This window comes from Lepidochelys kempii, chromosome 1 (genome assembly GCF_965140265.1).
Source record: "Lepidochelys kempii isolate rLepKem1 chromosome 1, rLepKem1.hap2, whole genome shotgun sequence".
In the NCBI taxonomy this organism is placed as follows: domain Eukaryota; kingdom Metazoa; phylum Chordata; order Testudines; family Cheloniidae; genus Lepidochelys; species Lepidochelys kempii.
The window spans coordinates 91,221,806-91,238,291 of record NC_133256.1 but is presented as its reverse complement, the minus strand read 5'-3'; the positions used below and the strand labels follow the sequence as shown (position 1 = coordinate 91,238,291).

The 16,486-nt window shown below is 43.9% G+C and overlaps 1 protein-coding gene across 1 annotated transcript; it reads left to right on the top strand.

The window, feature by feature from the left end:
* Window positions 1-12,149: 12,149 nt before the first annotated feature.
* On the top strand, window positions 12,150-13,539 carry LOC140904881 (uncharacterized). The gene is made up of 2 exons (XM_073327208.1): window positions 12,150-12,728; window positions 13,315-13,539. Exons 1-2 carry the CDS (start codon window positions 12,173-12,175, stop codon window positions 13,467-13,469), a joined length of 711 nt encoding a protein of 236 aa, XP_073183309.1. The 5' UTR covers window positions 12,150-12,172; the 3' UTR covers window positions 13,470-13,539.
* The last annotated feature ends 2,947 nt before the right edge of the window (window positions 13,540-16,486 follow it).

Genomic DNA, 16,486 nt, shown 5'->3' with positions numbered 1-16,486 from the left:
AGTTTCTTCTAAAAAGAGCAAGATGAGTGAAAAATATATCTGAAAGCAAATCGGAAGGTGAGAGGAGGTCATTGGTTGCAAAGAATTTCACAGTCCACTCAGAACTCAGACAGATTTATCCAGCTTTGTTTCAAGGCTGAAATTATTGTGACCCTAAGAACCGACAACTGCCAACTGATAAAGGGGGTTACAAGAATATTCTGATCCTAGTATGTAAATTCTGGTTCACCAAATAATATCACATGAGATCTTAAATGAAAAACAGGGTCAGGCTGGTCATTAATATCATCGTCAAAGGTATGTTCCGATACTATGTAAAAAGTTATGCCTGTATGGTAAAAATATGTTCTTGAAATCTGCATTGAGGCAGAGTTGACAGACAAGTTTCTTCCAGACAAAGGAAGTTTATGGACCTGTCTGTTAGTACTCATGTAAAGTAAGTATTGTAAGGTAACACAATGGGGAGTCATTTATGTACAAAGTCAACAGGAGGGTGTGAAATCAACAGGAAAAAAAATGAAGGGGGTTCCTCTGTCTCTGAGGATAGACCATGAAGTATGGGGTCATAAGAAGAAGACAGGGAAACACCCCTTTAGACTCTTGGGAACAAATCAGGCAGGATTACACTCTTGGAAGTGGGATCACAACCAGCCTTGGTTGTAAATGCTGAAAAATGACTTTTAGTGAGATAAGACTGCTTTAGACAGGAGGTTAATCTGTTAAGTTTAACTCTAGAAAGGGTGTATTGATTTTGTTTTATACGTAACGCTTCTGCTTCCATTATCCTTACTCACTACCTCTTAAATCTTCATCTTTGATAATAAACTTACGATTGTTTTCATTATAAATATATCTCAGTACTGTGGTATTGATCAGGAGCTGAACCTGAGCTGAATCATTCAAGCTGGTGTGTACACTTGGGGACAGCAGCCCAGGTGTTATTGTGAGTGCTCAGTAGATAAGGGGCTGAACATTACAGGAGGATGCTTCAAAGGGGCTTGGGAACTGAGGTACACCAGCTGTTAACCTGCAAGGGAAAGTAAGATCTGGCATAGCCCAGAAGAGATTGTTTGGGTGGCTACTAGACTGGAGGAGTCCAGGAGGTGACACCTAGTTAAGCACAAATTAGTCTTCCTCTCATGGGAGGCAGGTGACTCACAGTCTTGCGCTCCCTGAGAACAATTATAGACAGCAGTTAAAAATGGAGGGACTAAGCCAAAGAAAATCTACATATTTCCTCTATTCTTGTGGAGTCAGAAGGACTCAGCGAGCAGGAGCGAAAGAGAAACCTCTTATTGCTATGATTTAAATATTAATGTCCTTTTGTAACCTTAAAAATAAAGTTTAGATCACATTTCTAATTCCTTAAGGAAAATAATAAAGAAAAGAAGCCATTTGTCAGTGTCCTTTCTGAAAATGCAAGAAAAAGCAACATTGAAACTGGATTTAACTTTGTTGTCGCCTTCTATGAGGAACATACTTGGAAAAATATTATTGATTTTGTTATTGATATTGAATTTCTAGAGATAGCGTGCTAAATTTGATCTCAACAATTTAGAGGCATTTTTATTTCTTTATACTCCACTTATAATACACATAATTGAATCATCACTTTTTTCTTCTCCTAGACTCAGCTACCATACGTTAATAAACAACAATAGAAAATGGAAAATTAAATGCTAAAAATAATAGAATAGGAAGTGATATAACAAATAGGAAAGGACAGAAGTGAATACAAACATTAGATCGAAAAATGAAACTGGCTACTGAGAGTCAGAAGGCAAACAGGGAATAGGAATATAAAAAAGCAAAGCAAAACAAAACAAAATGACACAATCTTACCTTGCACATCCCCCGCGCCATCTTTCATTCCACTTGTATTTTATCAAGCTAGGACCAGTTTGTATGGGACCTTTCTGTGCATATGTGGAGGGAATACAAAAGGAGCCTCCTATTATCAGAATCACCAACTGGCCAAATGAGACATGAGTAGATGCATGCTGGAGCAGGGGCTGCTGGCTAACATGGAAATGGGTACAGGACAGGACAGGAGCAATAGCCAGCATGACGAGCAGTCAGTCAGAACAACTAGGCAATGGGAGTGCTCCCAAGCAGGTAGGGCATTTGCAAGACTGGAGGGACTGCTTCCATTAGGAGCCTGTCTACCTGCCTTGGGATCACCTGAGTGGGTCCTCGCCTGTGGATTGGCTGAACCCTGGTTGAATGTCATGGGCCCTATCATACAAACTGCAGGTAATTGCCTCTTGTGACTGCTCAGACCATAAGCCCGGACTTCCTGATTTCCCAGGGGGTACTTGACCCCTTGTTCATCCCAGGCCAATCCCCACTCCATCCCTTCCCCCAAACACCCACCTTGTCCTGCCTCTTCCTGCCCCTGATCTACCTCTTATGTCCCATTCTTCCCGCTCCTCGAGGGTGCCCCATAGATGACTGTTGCCTCCGCATATTGTTGGGGGTATGATCTAAAGGGAAAGTCACATATCCCCCCTGGCCAATGCCCCCCACTCCCAGGCGGGGGCCACTGCACTCTTTCCACCACATGTTGCTTGCGAGGGGGTGCTCTGTCCTCCTGCTGTGCCTGGCTCTCTGGCATGTTCCGCCTTTCTCCCTGGTGGGAAGGAGCTTGGGCAGGGAGTGGGAAGGAGCCACTTCTAATGCAGGCCCCTCCTGGTTGCTGCTCTGCAGCCTGGCAGCTACCTGAGAGAACCTGGCTGGGGAGTGACTTATGCTCCTCGTCCCTGGGCTTGCCTGCCAGGGACCACTGCTGAGTAAGCCAGAACATGCCAGGGCAAGGTGGAGGGGGGAGGCGGAGCTCCAGCTCTCTTGCCCCGGGTCCCTGGCACCAGTGCCCAGTCAGGGAGTGGAAGCCGCCTCCCCAGCCAGCCTCTCAGGTAGCCTCCAGCCCACCATGCTGCCGAGCAGCGTCCAATTGCACAGAAGGGTTTGGTACCTCCCTTTCCACTCCCCAGCATCTGGGGAAGTCTCCCCGATGCATTGCCCCGCCCTGCCTTTGCCCACTTCTTCCTGCCCCTCCTCCTCTTGCCTCTTCCTGTCCCCCGCTCCTCCTCAGCACCTCCTGCACACTGCTACACAGCTGATCATGGAGGCACTAGTAGGGAGAGAAAGGAGCTGATTGGTGGGGCCCGCTGCAGGTGGGAGGGGCTGCCGGTGGGTGCTGAGCACCCACTATTTTCTTTCTGTGGGTGCTCCAGGCCCAGAGCACCCATGGAGTCAGTGCTTATGCCTCAGACTATATGTCTCAGGGATGACTCGTCAGGCTTTAGCAGGCACAGGCTCAGAGGTAACTCAGGGATAGGTCAGCACACCGACATTGCATGGCTGATTTATGGGCCTGTAACTATTGGCTTCCTTGTGCTGCTCCCTCTGCATGTGTGTTTCCAGTGCTTCAGAAGTGGTGGAGATTTGCAAGGAGGACAGAGGGACATAACCCTGCTCTCCTCCCCCCATACCGACTTGCAAGCGGGCTGTTTTTATTATGGGGAGCAAGCAACCCTAATTGTACAGCTTCGTGACTTGCTCGTCCTCTTCAATAGGCAGTGGATGGATATAGGGAGTGTGCTTCTGAAGCACAGTTTTCAAAGGGAAATCTACCAGGCAGTAGTCTCACAGAGTGTTCCTTCCAATGGGTCATTCCGTTGAAGGGGGGCTTTATAGATGTAGGTGAGGAATTCAGGATTTCCTCCTTGATTAATAAAACCCTAAAACTAGTTTTCAAAAATTGTAACCACTGTGACAATTATGGCCACCTCACCTAGTCACGTTTATAGCAGACCAGAGAATTTCATCCAGTGATTCCTCTGCCAAGTTAAGCAAACCTGTGGTGGAACCAGAGAAGATTTTTTTATAAAACTATCCAATCTCTAGATACCAGTGGTTCTCAACCCACAGCCTGCGGGCGGCATGTGGTCCAATCCGCACACAGCTATGGCCCAGCTGTGTGCTAAAAAAAAGGCAAAATTGGCCTCTCTGGTATGGCAGGGGGTGGGGCTGGCTGAGGGGGACGCAGCGTCTTGCAGCCTTCACCAGCGCTCCTGTGAACAGGAGGCTGGTGAATGCCACAGGGGGTGGGGGGAATGGGTCTGTGGGTAGGTTTGGTGGGGTTCTGGGCAGTGGTATGGTGGGGGGTGCTTGGAACAAGGGGTTTGCTGGGGTGCTGCAGCACCCCCAAGTTTTAGGTGGGATTCCACTCCTGGGCCCCCTTCTCGGGTCCTGGCTGCTGGCCCGTACTGGGTGCTCTGCTGCTGGCCTGGTGCCGGGGGTCCCAGATACCCATCTCTGCACGGCAGCACTCAGGGTCCAGATCCGGCAGCTACCTGGCCCTGCATGGCGTTTTGAGGCCCCGTGAGCCGGCCCAGGGCTCCGCTACTGGCCCCACTCTGGTGGAGGCACTGGGCACAGGTGCCTGTGGGTGGTTTTGGGGGTGGGCACTGTGGTCCTCAACCTGCAGCCCACGTAAGACATTGTGGGCCACTTATGTGGCCCAAAATGATAAACAGGTTGAGAACCACGGCTATACACAGACCCAAGCAATGGTAAGTGTACAACGTCTCTTTATAAGCCATTCCAGTGCTTAGTAAACCACACCACTTACATTTTATTTCCAATTTGAAATTTGATGTCTTGAATTTCCAACCACAACTTTGTCTGCCAGGTTAAAGAGACCTTTAGCACCTTCTCTGTATGTAGGTATTTATAGACAGTAGTTAAATTAGAGTCTCTTCAGTACATTAGATCGATTGTAAATGTTTTATGTTTGTCTAAGCCAATGGTAGTAAATACTTATTTGGTATATATGCATTTATTTTGAACTGTTATTTATTTGCTAGCATGTAACATTTTATTTACTTATCTATTTACCATATAGATCAAATATTGTCAGCATGGGTACCAGTAGTGGGCAACCTGCGGTGCGAACTGCAGCCACTGGGAGCTGCGGGCGGCCATGCCTGCGGACGGTCAATGTAAACAAACTGTCTCGTGGCCCACCAGCGGATTACCCTGCCAGGCTGCGTGTGGCCCGTGGACCGCAGGTTGCCCACTATTAATGGATACCATTATAATCTTGCTGTCCCATTTGAAGATCAGAATAGTGTGTCTTGGCTTTCAGAGTATATCTATACAGTGCCTTACAAAATATTGTCTCATTTTTTATAACAATGAACCATCTATCCAAATGCATCTTGTAATTACTTAGAGTTACTCAACTATCATCTCTAGTGCTACCTGACAGTATAAAAATTTGGGACTTATAAATCAATGTGCTGGTTACAGAAAAAGTCAAATCTGACTGCAGAAGATAAATAACCTATTTTGATTTTCTTGTCCTTGTGATACCTTGCTTATGTCGTCTTGTTTTTTTTACAGCACTGAATATAAATATTTCAATAAAGTTTCATTTCAGTATACACTGTAATCTGATTATAATTTCAATATTGAAACTTTAAAATTGTTGAAACTTCAGGGTTATTTTCTTATTAAATACAAGGTCTTTCTATTATTGTTTCTTTTTAGTTTATGACAGATTCCATCAACTTTTCTGGGTGATGATTGATCTGTACGCTCTATGTGCTGTCTTGATTGTCAGATATGTAGTTTTATTAGGATTGACTTGTCAGCCATGAGACGTCATCTGTCTCAATGTCTGGAAAATAAAATCAGTTTATTTTTTTCGGGTACTGAAGCACAACTATTTTGTAGCAGAAATTAAATTAAATGATCCCTTGATCAACATCTCATCTTAGCCTCATCCAAGCAAAGGTACAGTGAATTTTTAACTTCTGACATTTGTAATACAACTTGACAGGTATATGTATTCTTGGATAGACTTTAAAAGATACATGCTATAATATAGGAAGACAATGTAAATGATGATGCTATAATCAGAATAATATTTTGTTCTACAGTTCAGACAGATATTGTTCCATTATTACTCATTAGAGTATGTTTAACCCCTTTCCCCCAGACTCCACATTCTATTTTGTCCATGATAATTAATAGATTATATTGGTCATATATCCACTCCTATTTAAAATCTGAGCACTGATACATTAAAAGTCTGATTCTCTACTCCAGTGACTTCAACAGTGTTATAATAGCATATAACTGCTACAGCAGAATAGTGAATCAGGCCATACAACATTAAATTGGCTGAAGTTTGTTTTAATTGATTTCAGTAAGATTTTTCCAAAAGATTTTGAAGGCCTTCATTTAAAGATAGGTGGGTGGGATTGGATATTTTTCACTGAAGGTGAACACTGAATAAAATTTAAGATAAGCATAATTTGCACTTTATTGCTACTGTAAAAGTTGGATCTTGAAAAGATGCCTGTCTTTTAGGTTTCAGAGTAGCAGCTGTGTTAGTCTGAATGTACAAAAAGAACAGGAGTACTTGTGGCACCTTAAAAACTAAAAATTTTATTAGAGCATAAGCTTTCGTGGGCTACAGCCCACTTCATCGGATGCATAGAATGGAACATATAGCAAGAACATTATATATATATACATACAGAGAAGGTGGAAGTTACCATACAAACTGTAAAAGTCTAATTAGTTAAGATGAGCTATTATCAGCAGGAGAAAAAAACTTTTGTAGTGATAATCAAGATGGCCCATTTAGACAGTTGACAAGAAGGTGAGAGAATACTTAACATAGGGAAATAGATTCAATATGTGGCTGGGTCATTACACTTATCTTGATTAATCAGCCTCTGATGGTTTGTATGGCAACTTCTACCTTCTCTGTATATATATATATATATATATATATATATATATAATCTTCATACTATATGTTCCATTCTATGCATCCAATGAAGTGGGCTGTCTTTTAGGATACTCTGAGTAATTGAAATAGACCTCACATAATTCAGACATTTAGTTCTAAAATGGTTTTGCATGTTCCAACAGAGACAACTTAAAGGTATAATTCAGCAGTATATCCTTGTTAAGGGAATGTAAAGCATCCTGAAAATAAGTGACTTATGCTGAAATGTATATGGGATAATGCAGATAAGGACAGATATGAGCTTTTTATTACCTTCAAAAAGTAGTAAAAATCAAATTAAAAACAAAACCAAAATGATAAAATGAACATAAGTGTCATGAATATAGTCACCTAAGACAAATGACACCATAGATTTAGAGCTCAGATACTTATTCCACATTAAATTATTTTGTGACATTTAAATACAGAGGGATAAAGTTAGTCCAGTCCTTGATCCCACTTATAATCTTTTATCCAAACCATTTGAATATAACTTAAGCTACCTTAAAAAACCCTTATGGTTTAAAACCTGCAAGAAAGATTCACCACTGAATAATGGCTGGGGGGGATAGGGTGACCAGACAACTTTGGGGGCCGGACATAACAAAAATTGAAAAATGCATTGGCTGATGAAGATTTACACTGATGAAGATTTAGTGATGAAGATTTAGCTGAGAATGTGGCCCATAATTTCAATTAGTTTTTTTTTCTTCTTATAGATAAAGGGTTACATTCTGAAATGTGTCCAATTGACTTAGTAGTCTAATTCCCATGGAAAGTCAATGGGACATAGGCTCTTAAATCAATTAGGTTCCTTTTAAAAATTTACATAATATATCAACATAGAATTAAATATCATTATTTATTCTGTTATACAATTATTTCCTTTTATCAGAGACATTATGTGTAAGTATATCTAGATATTTGCCTTTGTATTAGGCAGTGCCAAAAGGTGAAATGAGCTAAAATACTGGATACACTACATTATATGCTGTAGCATTGTACACGGTCTGATTTGCTGGGATTGCAACAGAAGAAACACCTGCAACAGTGTTTTAACCATCTCTATGACCATGTCCATATGCGATCTCTATGTTTTCACAACTGGTAAATTTACCTCCATGTAGAGGGCTTGTACAAGATCTATGCAATGCTTAAGCTATTAGCATAGTTTTAACTGAGACTAGTGTAGTGGATAGCTCTTGTAGATCCTCAGCTGGTATAAACTGGCATAGGTTCATTTAAGTTAATTGAACTCTGCCAATTTACACCAGCTGAGGATCTGGCCCTGATTCACCACATAGGTGCAGGACGAGGCCAGAGATTAACACCTGTTTAGTAAGCCCAGTACTATTTCTCCCCACATATCACTACACAGAAAGATAGAAGGGGCTAGAGGGAAAGCAGTTAACTTTTCTGTGGATTCTCTGTGGTGAGAATGCACATCACCCTGCCCACCTTCTTCCTACTCTGTCCTCACACAGGGGTATTGTAATTGGTACTGAATTATACTTGGATTAATGGTTCAACAGTGTGCCATGAACTAGCTTTCTATTAATTTCTAAGTGGAGTTTAAGGTGTTGGTTTTGACCTATAGAGCTCTAAGGGCCAGATCCTCAAGGGTATTTAAATTTTAAAGGGGAGTTAGATGCCTAAATGACTCAGGATCTAGGTCTAAATGCCTTGAAACCTATCTAAAAACAAAAGTGTTTTTGCCAGTAGAGATAGGTATGGATTTGAGATATATGGCAGAACATTCTTTCTGAAAGCCCCTGGGTTATGAGGATTTGGGAATCATGGAACCTTCTACTTCACAGAGCAACTGTGTCCACAGTCCCCAGTGCCCCTGTGAGGTAACAGAACTTTCATATAACAATTTCATATTTAATATAATTAAATCGGTAAGGATTTCACTTGAAGAAGTTGCTGCTTACTTGGCATGCTTCAGGTTTTGGATTCAGCCCTCTTGTGTATAACTGCCTACTGCAAAATATTAAACAGAATGTCAGCAATTATGAACAGTCCAGAATTACACCAGATAGTTGCACAACTCTTTGCTTTAGTAAGTTGTTCTTGTTAGGTATTTCCACACACAAGGGTAACCATGTAAATTTATCCTGAACTATAAATTACTATTTTAGATTAATAGAAACAACAAATCAACAAAGAACAGAAATAAAATCTTCATGAGAGAACACAGCAGGTTTTCCTTTGCAGCATGTTGCATCACCTTTACCTCAATATCACAGCTATCCCTTCTGACAGGCCAAAGGTGCAGTATAGAGAAGGAAAGTTACATAGTTATACAGTACACACTACAGTATTGTATGTTAAGTAGGTCAATGAATATTATCACCTGGTTCTCCTGTCCCTTTTGACCACACCTTTAGTGTCTACATTGCTTTTTCTTCTTCCCCAGTGTCTTTTGTTCTGTCTTCCCCAATCAGCATCCTACAGGGCTCTGTCCTTCATCTCATCTTTCTTTAGATCCAATCAGTGGACCACCTCATTTCTCTCATGGCTTCAGTTATCTGGTTCAAACCAAAACCAAACATCCATTGATGACTCCCAAATCTCTCCTCTTCCACCCACTTTGCCGCCCTTCCAATCCCTCATTAGCAGCAGATTCTTTGGACACCAAGGAGGTAATATCAACAACCAGTTCAAATTCAACACAAATAAAATTGATCTCTAGCTATATTTCCACCGCAAACCATATTTGCTTCTTTCCTTTATTTTCTATTGATAACTGCACCATCCTTCAGCAACCAAACTTGCATCCTATACATGATTAAAGCAGGCCCTCGGCTCACATGGTTAAAGCACATGAATAAGTCTTTGTAGGATAGAAGCCTTCATGTAATATTCAACTCCTTTCCTCCCACACCTAGACTGTTTCTAAATCCTCATATTTTCTTTGTCATACCTCGAAAATCCAATCCTCCCAATCATTCCTATTGAAAAAATGTGACCAATGGCCTAATCATTTATCAACTTGATTTCTTAAACCTCCTTTCTCTTGCCCCTCCCACTTTCACATTGTTTCCTTCAAATCTACTCCGATATGTTGCTGCTAAAATCTTCCTTGTCTTTCACTCCAACCATCCACACACCCCAGAGGATTTTTTGTTTCTAATTGACTTCCATACACATTTGAACTCCTCATCCTCACCTTCAGGGCCCATCTTACCCTGCCTCCCCTCCACCCCCGCATGCACACATTTTTTTGTTTCCTGTCACCCCCTCCTTGTGTCTTACTCTCAGCTAATATGGTGCTCTTCATGATCTCTTCTTTTTTCTCCCACAAAGTAGCACCACACCTTATAATAAACTAATATTTAGTACCACTTTGAAATCAGTCTTACACTGATGGACTGTAGTGTGGAAACGTGTGTAAAAAACCTTTGCTTTCTCATTTTACTCTTCATAGAGGCTGGAAATAATTCCAGTCCTTGTGCTCAGTTATAATCTTTTCTTCTCTCTATTGCACCAATTTTACAGTGTGAGAGGAGACTCAGGCCAAGGAAGTTGAAGGACTTGGTCTCCCTCTCCCTTACTGGAGTCCTTGTACCAACTAGAGAATAATATTGAAAAACTGAGGGGCGAGGGGAGGCGGGCTAATCAAAGAAATGCGATTAAAATGTTAAAAGGACAGTGGGTATGAGTTATGAAGAGATTGTAGGTGCTCCATATGTAAAAGTAAGGATAGGAGAACACCATGCAAATGCCTTCCCATCAATCGTCACAGCATCTGAAAATGGTAAAACAAGGGTTAGTGGCCAAATTTTGAATTTGGTAAAAGTAAAGTTTAGGCATTAGTAAAAGATTCTAAGCATTAGGTATTTCAGTAGACTCTAAAAGGAGATGGTGTAGGTATGTACTGAAGAATCAGTTAGGTAGGTTATTCCTGTGTATAACGGAAAGAAATGCCCACAGTGTAAGGATCAGATATGACGACTTGTGAGAGATTTTTTCTGGACCAACCTTTAAAAGCAATCAGTTCTAAAGTGCTTCTGCATGCATAAAATTTACAATATCATATATGTTTCCATGACAAACTGCACCATCAATCACTGAAGGCTGGGTTTTGACACTTTTGCTCATATTCAGTAGCATCTACCCTCACAAATGATTTCAGAGCAAAGTACTACTCAGTGGGAGTAAGGATATTAGAATCGGGCCCTGAGTCAGGATTCAGCTGTGACCAACTTTATTATTATTATTAAATCTTTATTAAAAATATTGATTGTGCACTAAAGGCATATTTAGACAGTTAACTCAAAATTCTATTGAAGAAAAAATTATGCAGTACCTTGGTTGAGTATTCATGGGAATTATTTCATAATTATATACAATGAAATTAAAAATCCATGTTAATCAAGATTAGTGAGTTAATTAAAAACTGATAATATTAAGGTAAATTAAAAGTTCGAGGCAACTTTAGTAAAGTATTCAGGGATAATTAGTTGACAAAACTTTTGGCGGTTTTCTCATAATGTCATTTTCCACAGTGTAATTTACACAGCTCAAGCTGAAAGGTACATGGTAAATCAAGGTCCACTAAAGCAAATCCCAAATGAAAACCCCATTTGTTTTTTCTATCAGTTAGACATGCCAGATAAAACAAAACTAGTACGAAAGGTTCAGGACAAGATTTTAAAAAATGAAACAGGCACCTAACCTTAGAATTGTAAGTTCACCTGCAGTGGGAGCTTTCCAAGCGCCTAACTGTAGGAGCTTTGTTTAAAAAAAAACAAACAAACTTGGTCACTTAATTTTACTGTACAGTGATTTAAGTCTATCTTGCAAGAGGTTTTCTTCTGAAATGACTGCCTAAACTCCCTGACTGTGGGGTGAATCCAGATCTCGTTACTGAGATAGTGAGCTAAAACTCCTATTGACTTCTTTGGGTGTCAGTTATTTTGATTCAGGGAGGCATGATCCATGTGGGCTCAATTCAGTGCACAAGAACGTGTCACAGTAAGCCCTGGTCTACACTAGGACTTTAGGTCAAATTTAGCAGCATTAAATCGATGTAAACCTGCACCCGTCCACACGATGAAGCCCTTTATTTCGACTTAAAGGGCTCTTAAAATCGATTTCCTTACTCCACCCCTGACAAGTGGATTAGCGCTTAAATTGGCCTTGCCGGCTCAAATTTGGGGTACTGTGGACACAATTCGATGGTATTGGCCTCCGGGAGCTATCCCAGAGTGCTCCATTGTGACCGCTCTGGACAGCACTCTCAACTCAGATGCACTGGCCAGGTAGACAGGAAAAGAACCGTGGACTTTTAAATCTCATTTCCTGTTTGGCCAGCGTGCCAAGCTGCAGGTGACCATGCAGAGCTCATCAGCAGAGGTGACCATGATGGAGTCCCAGAATCGCAAAAGAGCTCCAGCATGGACCGAACGGGAGGTACGGGATCTGATCGCTGTTTGGGGAGAGGAATCCGTGATATCAGAACTCCGTTCCAGTTTTCGAAATGCCAAAACCTTTGTGAAAATCTCCCAGGGCATGAAGGACAGAGGCCATAACAGGGACCCGAAGCAGTGCCGCGTGAAACTGAAGGAGCTGAGGCAAGCCTACCAGAAAACCAGAGAGGCGAACGGCCGCTCCGGGTCAGAGCCCCAAACATGCCGCTTCTATGATGAGCTGCATGCCATTTTAGGGGGTTCAGCCACCACTACCCCAGCCGTGTTGTTTGACTCCTTCAATGGAGATGGAGGCAATACGGAAGCAGGTTTTGGGGATGAAGAAGATGATGATGATGATGAGGTTGTAGATAGCTCACAGCAAGCAAGCGGAGAAACCGGTTTTCCCGACAGCCAGGAACTGTTTCTCACCCTGGACCTGGATCCAGTACCCCCCGAACCCACCCAAGGCTGCCTCCTGGACCCAGCAGGCGGAGAAGGGACCTCTGGTGAGTGTACCTTTTAAAATACTATACATGGTTTAAAAGCAAGCATGTGAAAGGATTACTTTGCCCTGGCATTCGCGGTTCTCCTAGATGTACTCCTAAAGCCTTTGCAAAAGGTTTCTGGGGAGGGCAGCCTTATTGCATCCTTCATGGTAGGACACTTTACCACTCCAGGCCAGTAACACGTACTCGGGAATCATTGTAGAACAAAGCATTGCAGTGTATATTTGCTAGCATTCAAACAACATCCGTTCTTTATCTCTCTGTTATCCTCAGGAGAGTGAGATATAATTCATGGTCACCTGGTTGAAATAGAGTGCTTTTCTTCAGGGGACACTCAGAGGAGCCCATTCCTGCTGGGCTGTTTGCCTGTGGCTAAACAGAAATGTTCCCTGCTGTTAGCCACAGGGAGGGGGGAAGGTTGAGGGGGTAGCCACGCGGTGGGGGGAGGCAAAATGCGACCTTGTAACGAAAGCACATGTGCTATGTATGTAATGTTAACAGCAAGGTTTACCCTGAAAGAGTGTAGCCACTGTTTTATAAAATGTGTCTTTTTAAATACCGCTGTCCCTTTTTTTTTCTCCACCAGCTGCATGTGTTTCAATGATCACAGGATCTTCTCCTTCCCAGAGGCTAGTGAAGCTTAGAAAGAAAGAAAAAAACGCACTCGTGATGAAATGTTCTCCAAGCTCATGCTGTCCTCCCACACTGACAGAGCACAGACGAATGCGTGGAGGCAAATAATGTCAGAGTGCAGGAAAGCACAAAATGACCGGGAGGAGAGGTGGCGGGCTGAAGAGAGTAAGTGGCAGGCTGAAGAGAGTGCTGAAGCTCAAATGTGGTGGCAGCGTGATGAGAGGAGGCAGGATTCAATACTGAGGCTGCTGGAGGACCAAACCAGTATGCTCCAGTGCATGGTTGAGCTGCAGCAAAGGCAGCTGGAGCACAGACTGGAGCACAGACTGGAGCACAGACTGGAGCACAGACTGGCAGCTGGAGCACAGCACATTACAGCCCCTGTGTAACCAACTGCCCTCCTCCCCAAGTTCCATAGCGTCCACACCCAGATGCCCAAGAATGCGGTGGGGGGGCCTCCGGCCAACCAGCCACTCCACCACAGAGGATTGCCCCCAAAAAAAGAAGGCTGTCATTCAATAAATTTTAAAGTTGTAAACTTTTAAAGTGCTGTGCTTAAAGTGCTGTGTGGCATTTTCCTTCCCTCCTCCACCACCCCTCCTGGGCTACCTTGGTAGTCATCCCCTATTTGTGTGATGAATGAATAAAGAATGCATGAATGTGAAGCAACAATGACTTTATTGCCTCTGCAAGCGGTGATTGAAGGGAGGAGGGGCAGGTGGTTAGCTTACAGGGAAGTAGAGTGAACCAAGGGACGGGGGGTTTCATCAAGGAGAAACAAACAGAACTTTCACACCGTAGCCTGGCCAGTCATGAAACTGGTTTTCAAAGCTTCTCTGATGCGTACTGCGCCCTCCTGTGCTCTTCTAACCACCCTGGTGTCTGGCTGCGAATAACCAGCATGCCTCAACCTCCCACCCCGCCATAAACGTCTCCCCCTTACTCTCACAGATATTGTGGAGCACACAGCAAGTAGTAATAACAGTGGGAATATTGGTTTCACTGAGGTCTAAGCGAGTCAGTAAACTGCGCCAGCGTGCCTTTAAACGTCCAAATGCACATTCTACCACCATTCTGCACTTGCTCAGCCTGTAGTTGAACAGCTCCTGACTACTGTCCAGGCTGCCTGTGTACGGCTTCATGAGCCATGGCATTAAGGGGTAGGCTGGGTCCCCAAGGATACATATAGGCATTTCAACATCCCCAACAGTTATTTTCTGGTCTGGGAATAAAGTCCCTTCCTGCAGCTTTTGAAACAGACCAGAGTTCCTGAAGATGTGAGCGTCATGTACCTTTCCCGGCCATCCCACGTTGATGTTGGTGAAACGTCCCTTGTGATCCACCAGAGCTTGCAGCACTATCGAAAAGTACCCCTTGCAGTTTATGTACTCGACGGCTTGGTGCTCCGGTGCCAAGATAGGGATATGGGTTCCGTCTATGGCCCCACCACGTTAGGGAATTCCATTGCAGCAAAGCCATCCACTATGACCTGCACATTTCCCAGGGTCACTACCCTTGATATCAGGAGATCTTTGATTGCGAGGGCTACTTGCATCACAGCAGCCCCCACAGTAGATTTGCCCACTCCAAATTGATTCCCAACTGACCGGTAGCTGTCTGGCGTTGCAAGCTTCCACAGGGCTATCGCCACTCGCTTCTCAACTGTGAGGGCTGCTCTCATCTTGGTATTCTTGCGCTTCAGGGCAGGGGAAAGCAAGTCACAAAGTTCCATGAAAGTGCCCTTACACATGCAAAAGTTTCGCAGCCACTGGGAATCGTCCCAGACCTGCAACACTGTGCGGTGCCACCAGTCTGTGCTTGTTTCCCGAGCCCAAAATCGGCGTTCCACAGCATGATCCTGCCCCATAGCACCATGATGCATGCATTGTCAGGGCCCATGCTTTCAGAGAAATCTGTGTCCATGTCCTGATCACTCACGTGACCGCGCTGACGTCGCCTCCTCGCCCGGTATCGCTTTGCCAGTTTCTGGTGCTACGTATACTACTGGATAATGCGTGTGGTGTTTAATGTGCTCCTAATTGCCAAAGTGAGCTGAGCGGCCTCCATGTTTGCCTTGATATGGCGTCCGCACAGAAAAAAGGCGCGGAATGATTGTCTGCCGTTGCTCTGACGGAGGGAGGGGCTTCTGACGACACGGCTTACAGGGTTGGCTTCAGGGAGCTAAAATCAACAAAGGGGGTGTCTTTACATCAAGGAGTATTTCAGGCAGGACTTCACAGAGGGTTCCAATAATAAATGGTGCACCTAAGTTATTGTTCTTATTGGAACAAGGAGGTTAGCCTGGCCTCTGATTGATACATGGCTAGATTTACCTCGCTTCACCTTCTCTGTGAGTGAGTGCAGTGTGACCTAGAGGAATGAGTCCCCTAGACAGGGGAGGAGGCAAATGAGTACAAAACAAATCTGGTCTATTTCTTGTTTTGATCCACCCCATCTATCTTTTACATCTTTGGCTGGCAGCAGACGGTGCAGAAGGACTGCATGCCATCCACATCTCATGGCTGCTTGGCAGAAGATGGTACAGTACGACTGCTAGCCATCCTCATCTCTTGCCTGCCTGGCAGAAGATGGTACAATATGACTGCTCACCATATCGCCTGCCTGCTCACCATAAGATGGTTCAATAGGACTGACTGCAGGACTAAAGAGAATGACCTGGTCAAGTCACTCCAAATTTAGCCCCTGCGCCCATGTCTGCCCAGGCGCTCCCAGCCGCCGTGGCCAGGAGCACCTCGCACACGACGAGGGCGACTACCAGTCATACTGCACCGTCTGCTGCCAGAAGGCAATGGGTTGCTGCTACTGTGTAGCAAAGCCGTACCGCGTCTGCCAGCACCCAGGAGACATACGGTGACGGTTACCTGAGCGGGCTCCCTGCTTGCCGTGGTATGGCGTCTGCACAGGTAACTCAGGAAAAAAGGCGCGGAACGATTGTCTGCCCTTGCTTTCATGGAGGGAGGGAGGGAGGGAACGGGGGACTGACGATACGTACCCAGAACCACCCGCGACAATGTTTTAGCCCCAACAGGCATTGGGATCTCAACCCAGAATTCCAATGGGCAGCGGAGACTGCAGGAACTGTGGGATAGCTATCCACAGTGCAA

Coding starts and splice junctions, on each gene's coding strand:
- LOC140904881 (XM_073327208.1), top strand. CDS start 12,173: ATGATGGAGTCCCAGAATCGCAAAAGAGCTCCAGCATGGACCGAACGG. Junction 12,729..13,314: donor AGGCGGAGAAGGGACCTCTG/GTGAGTGTACCT, acceptor TTTCTCCACCAG/CTGCATGTGTTTCAATGATC.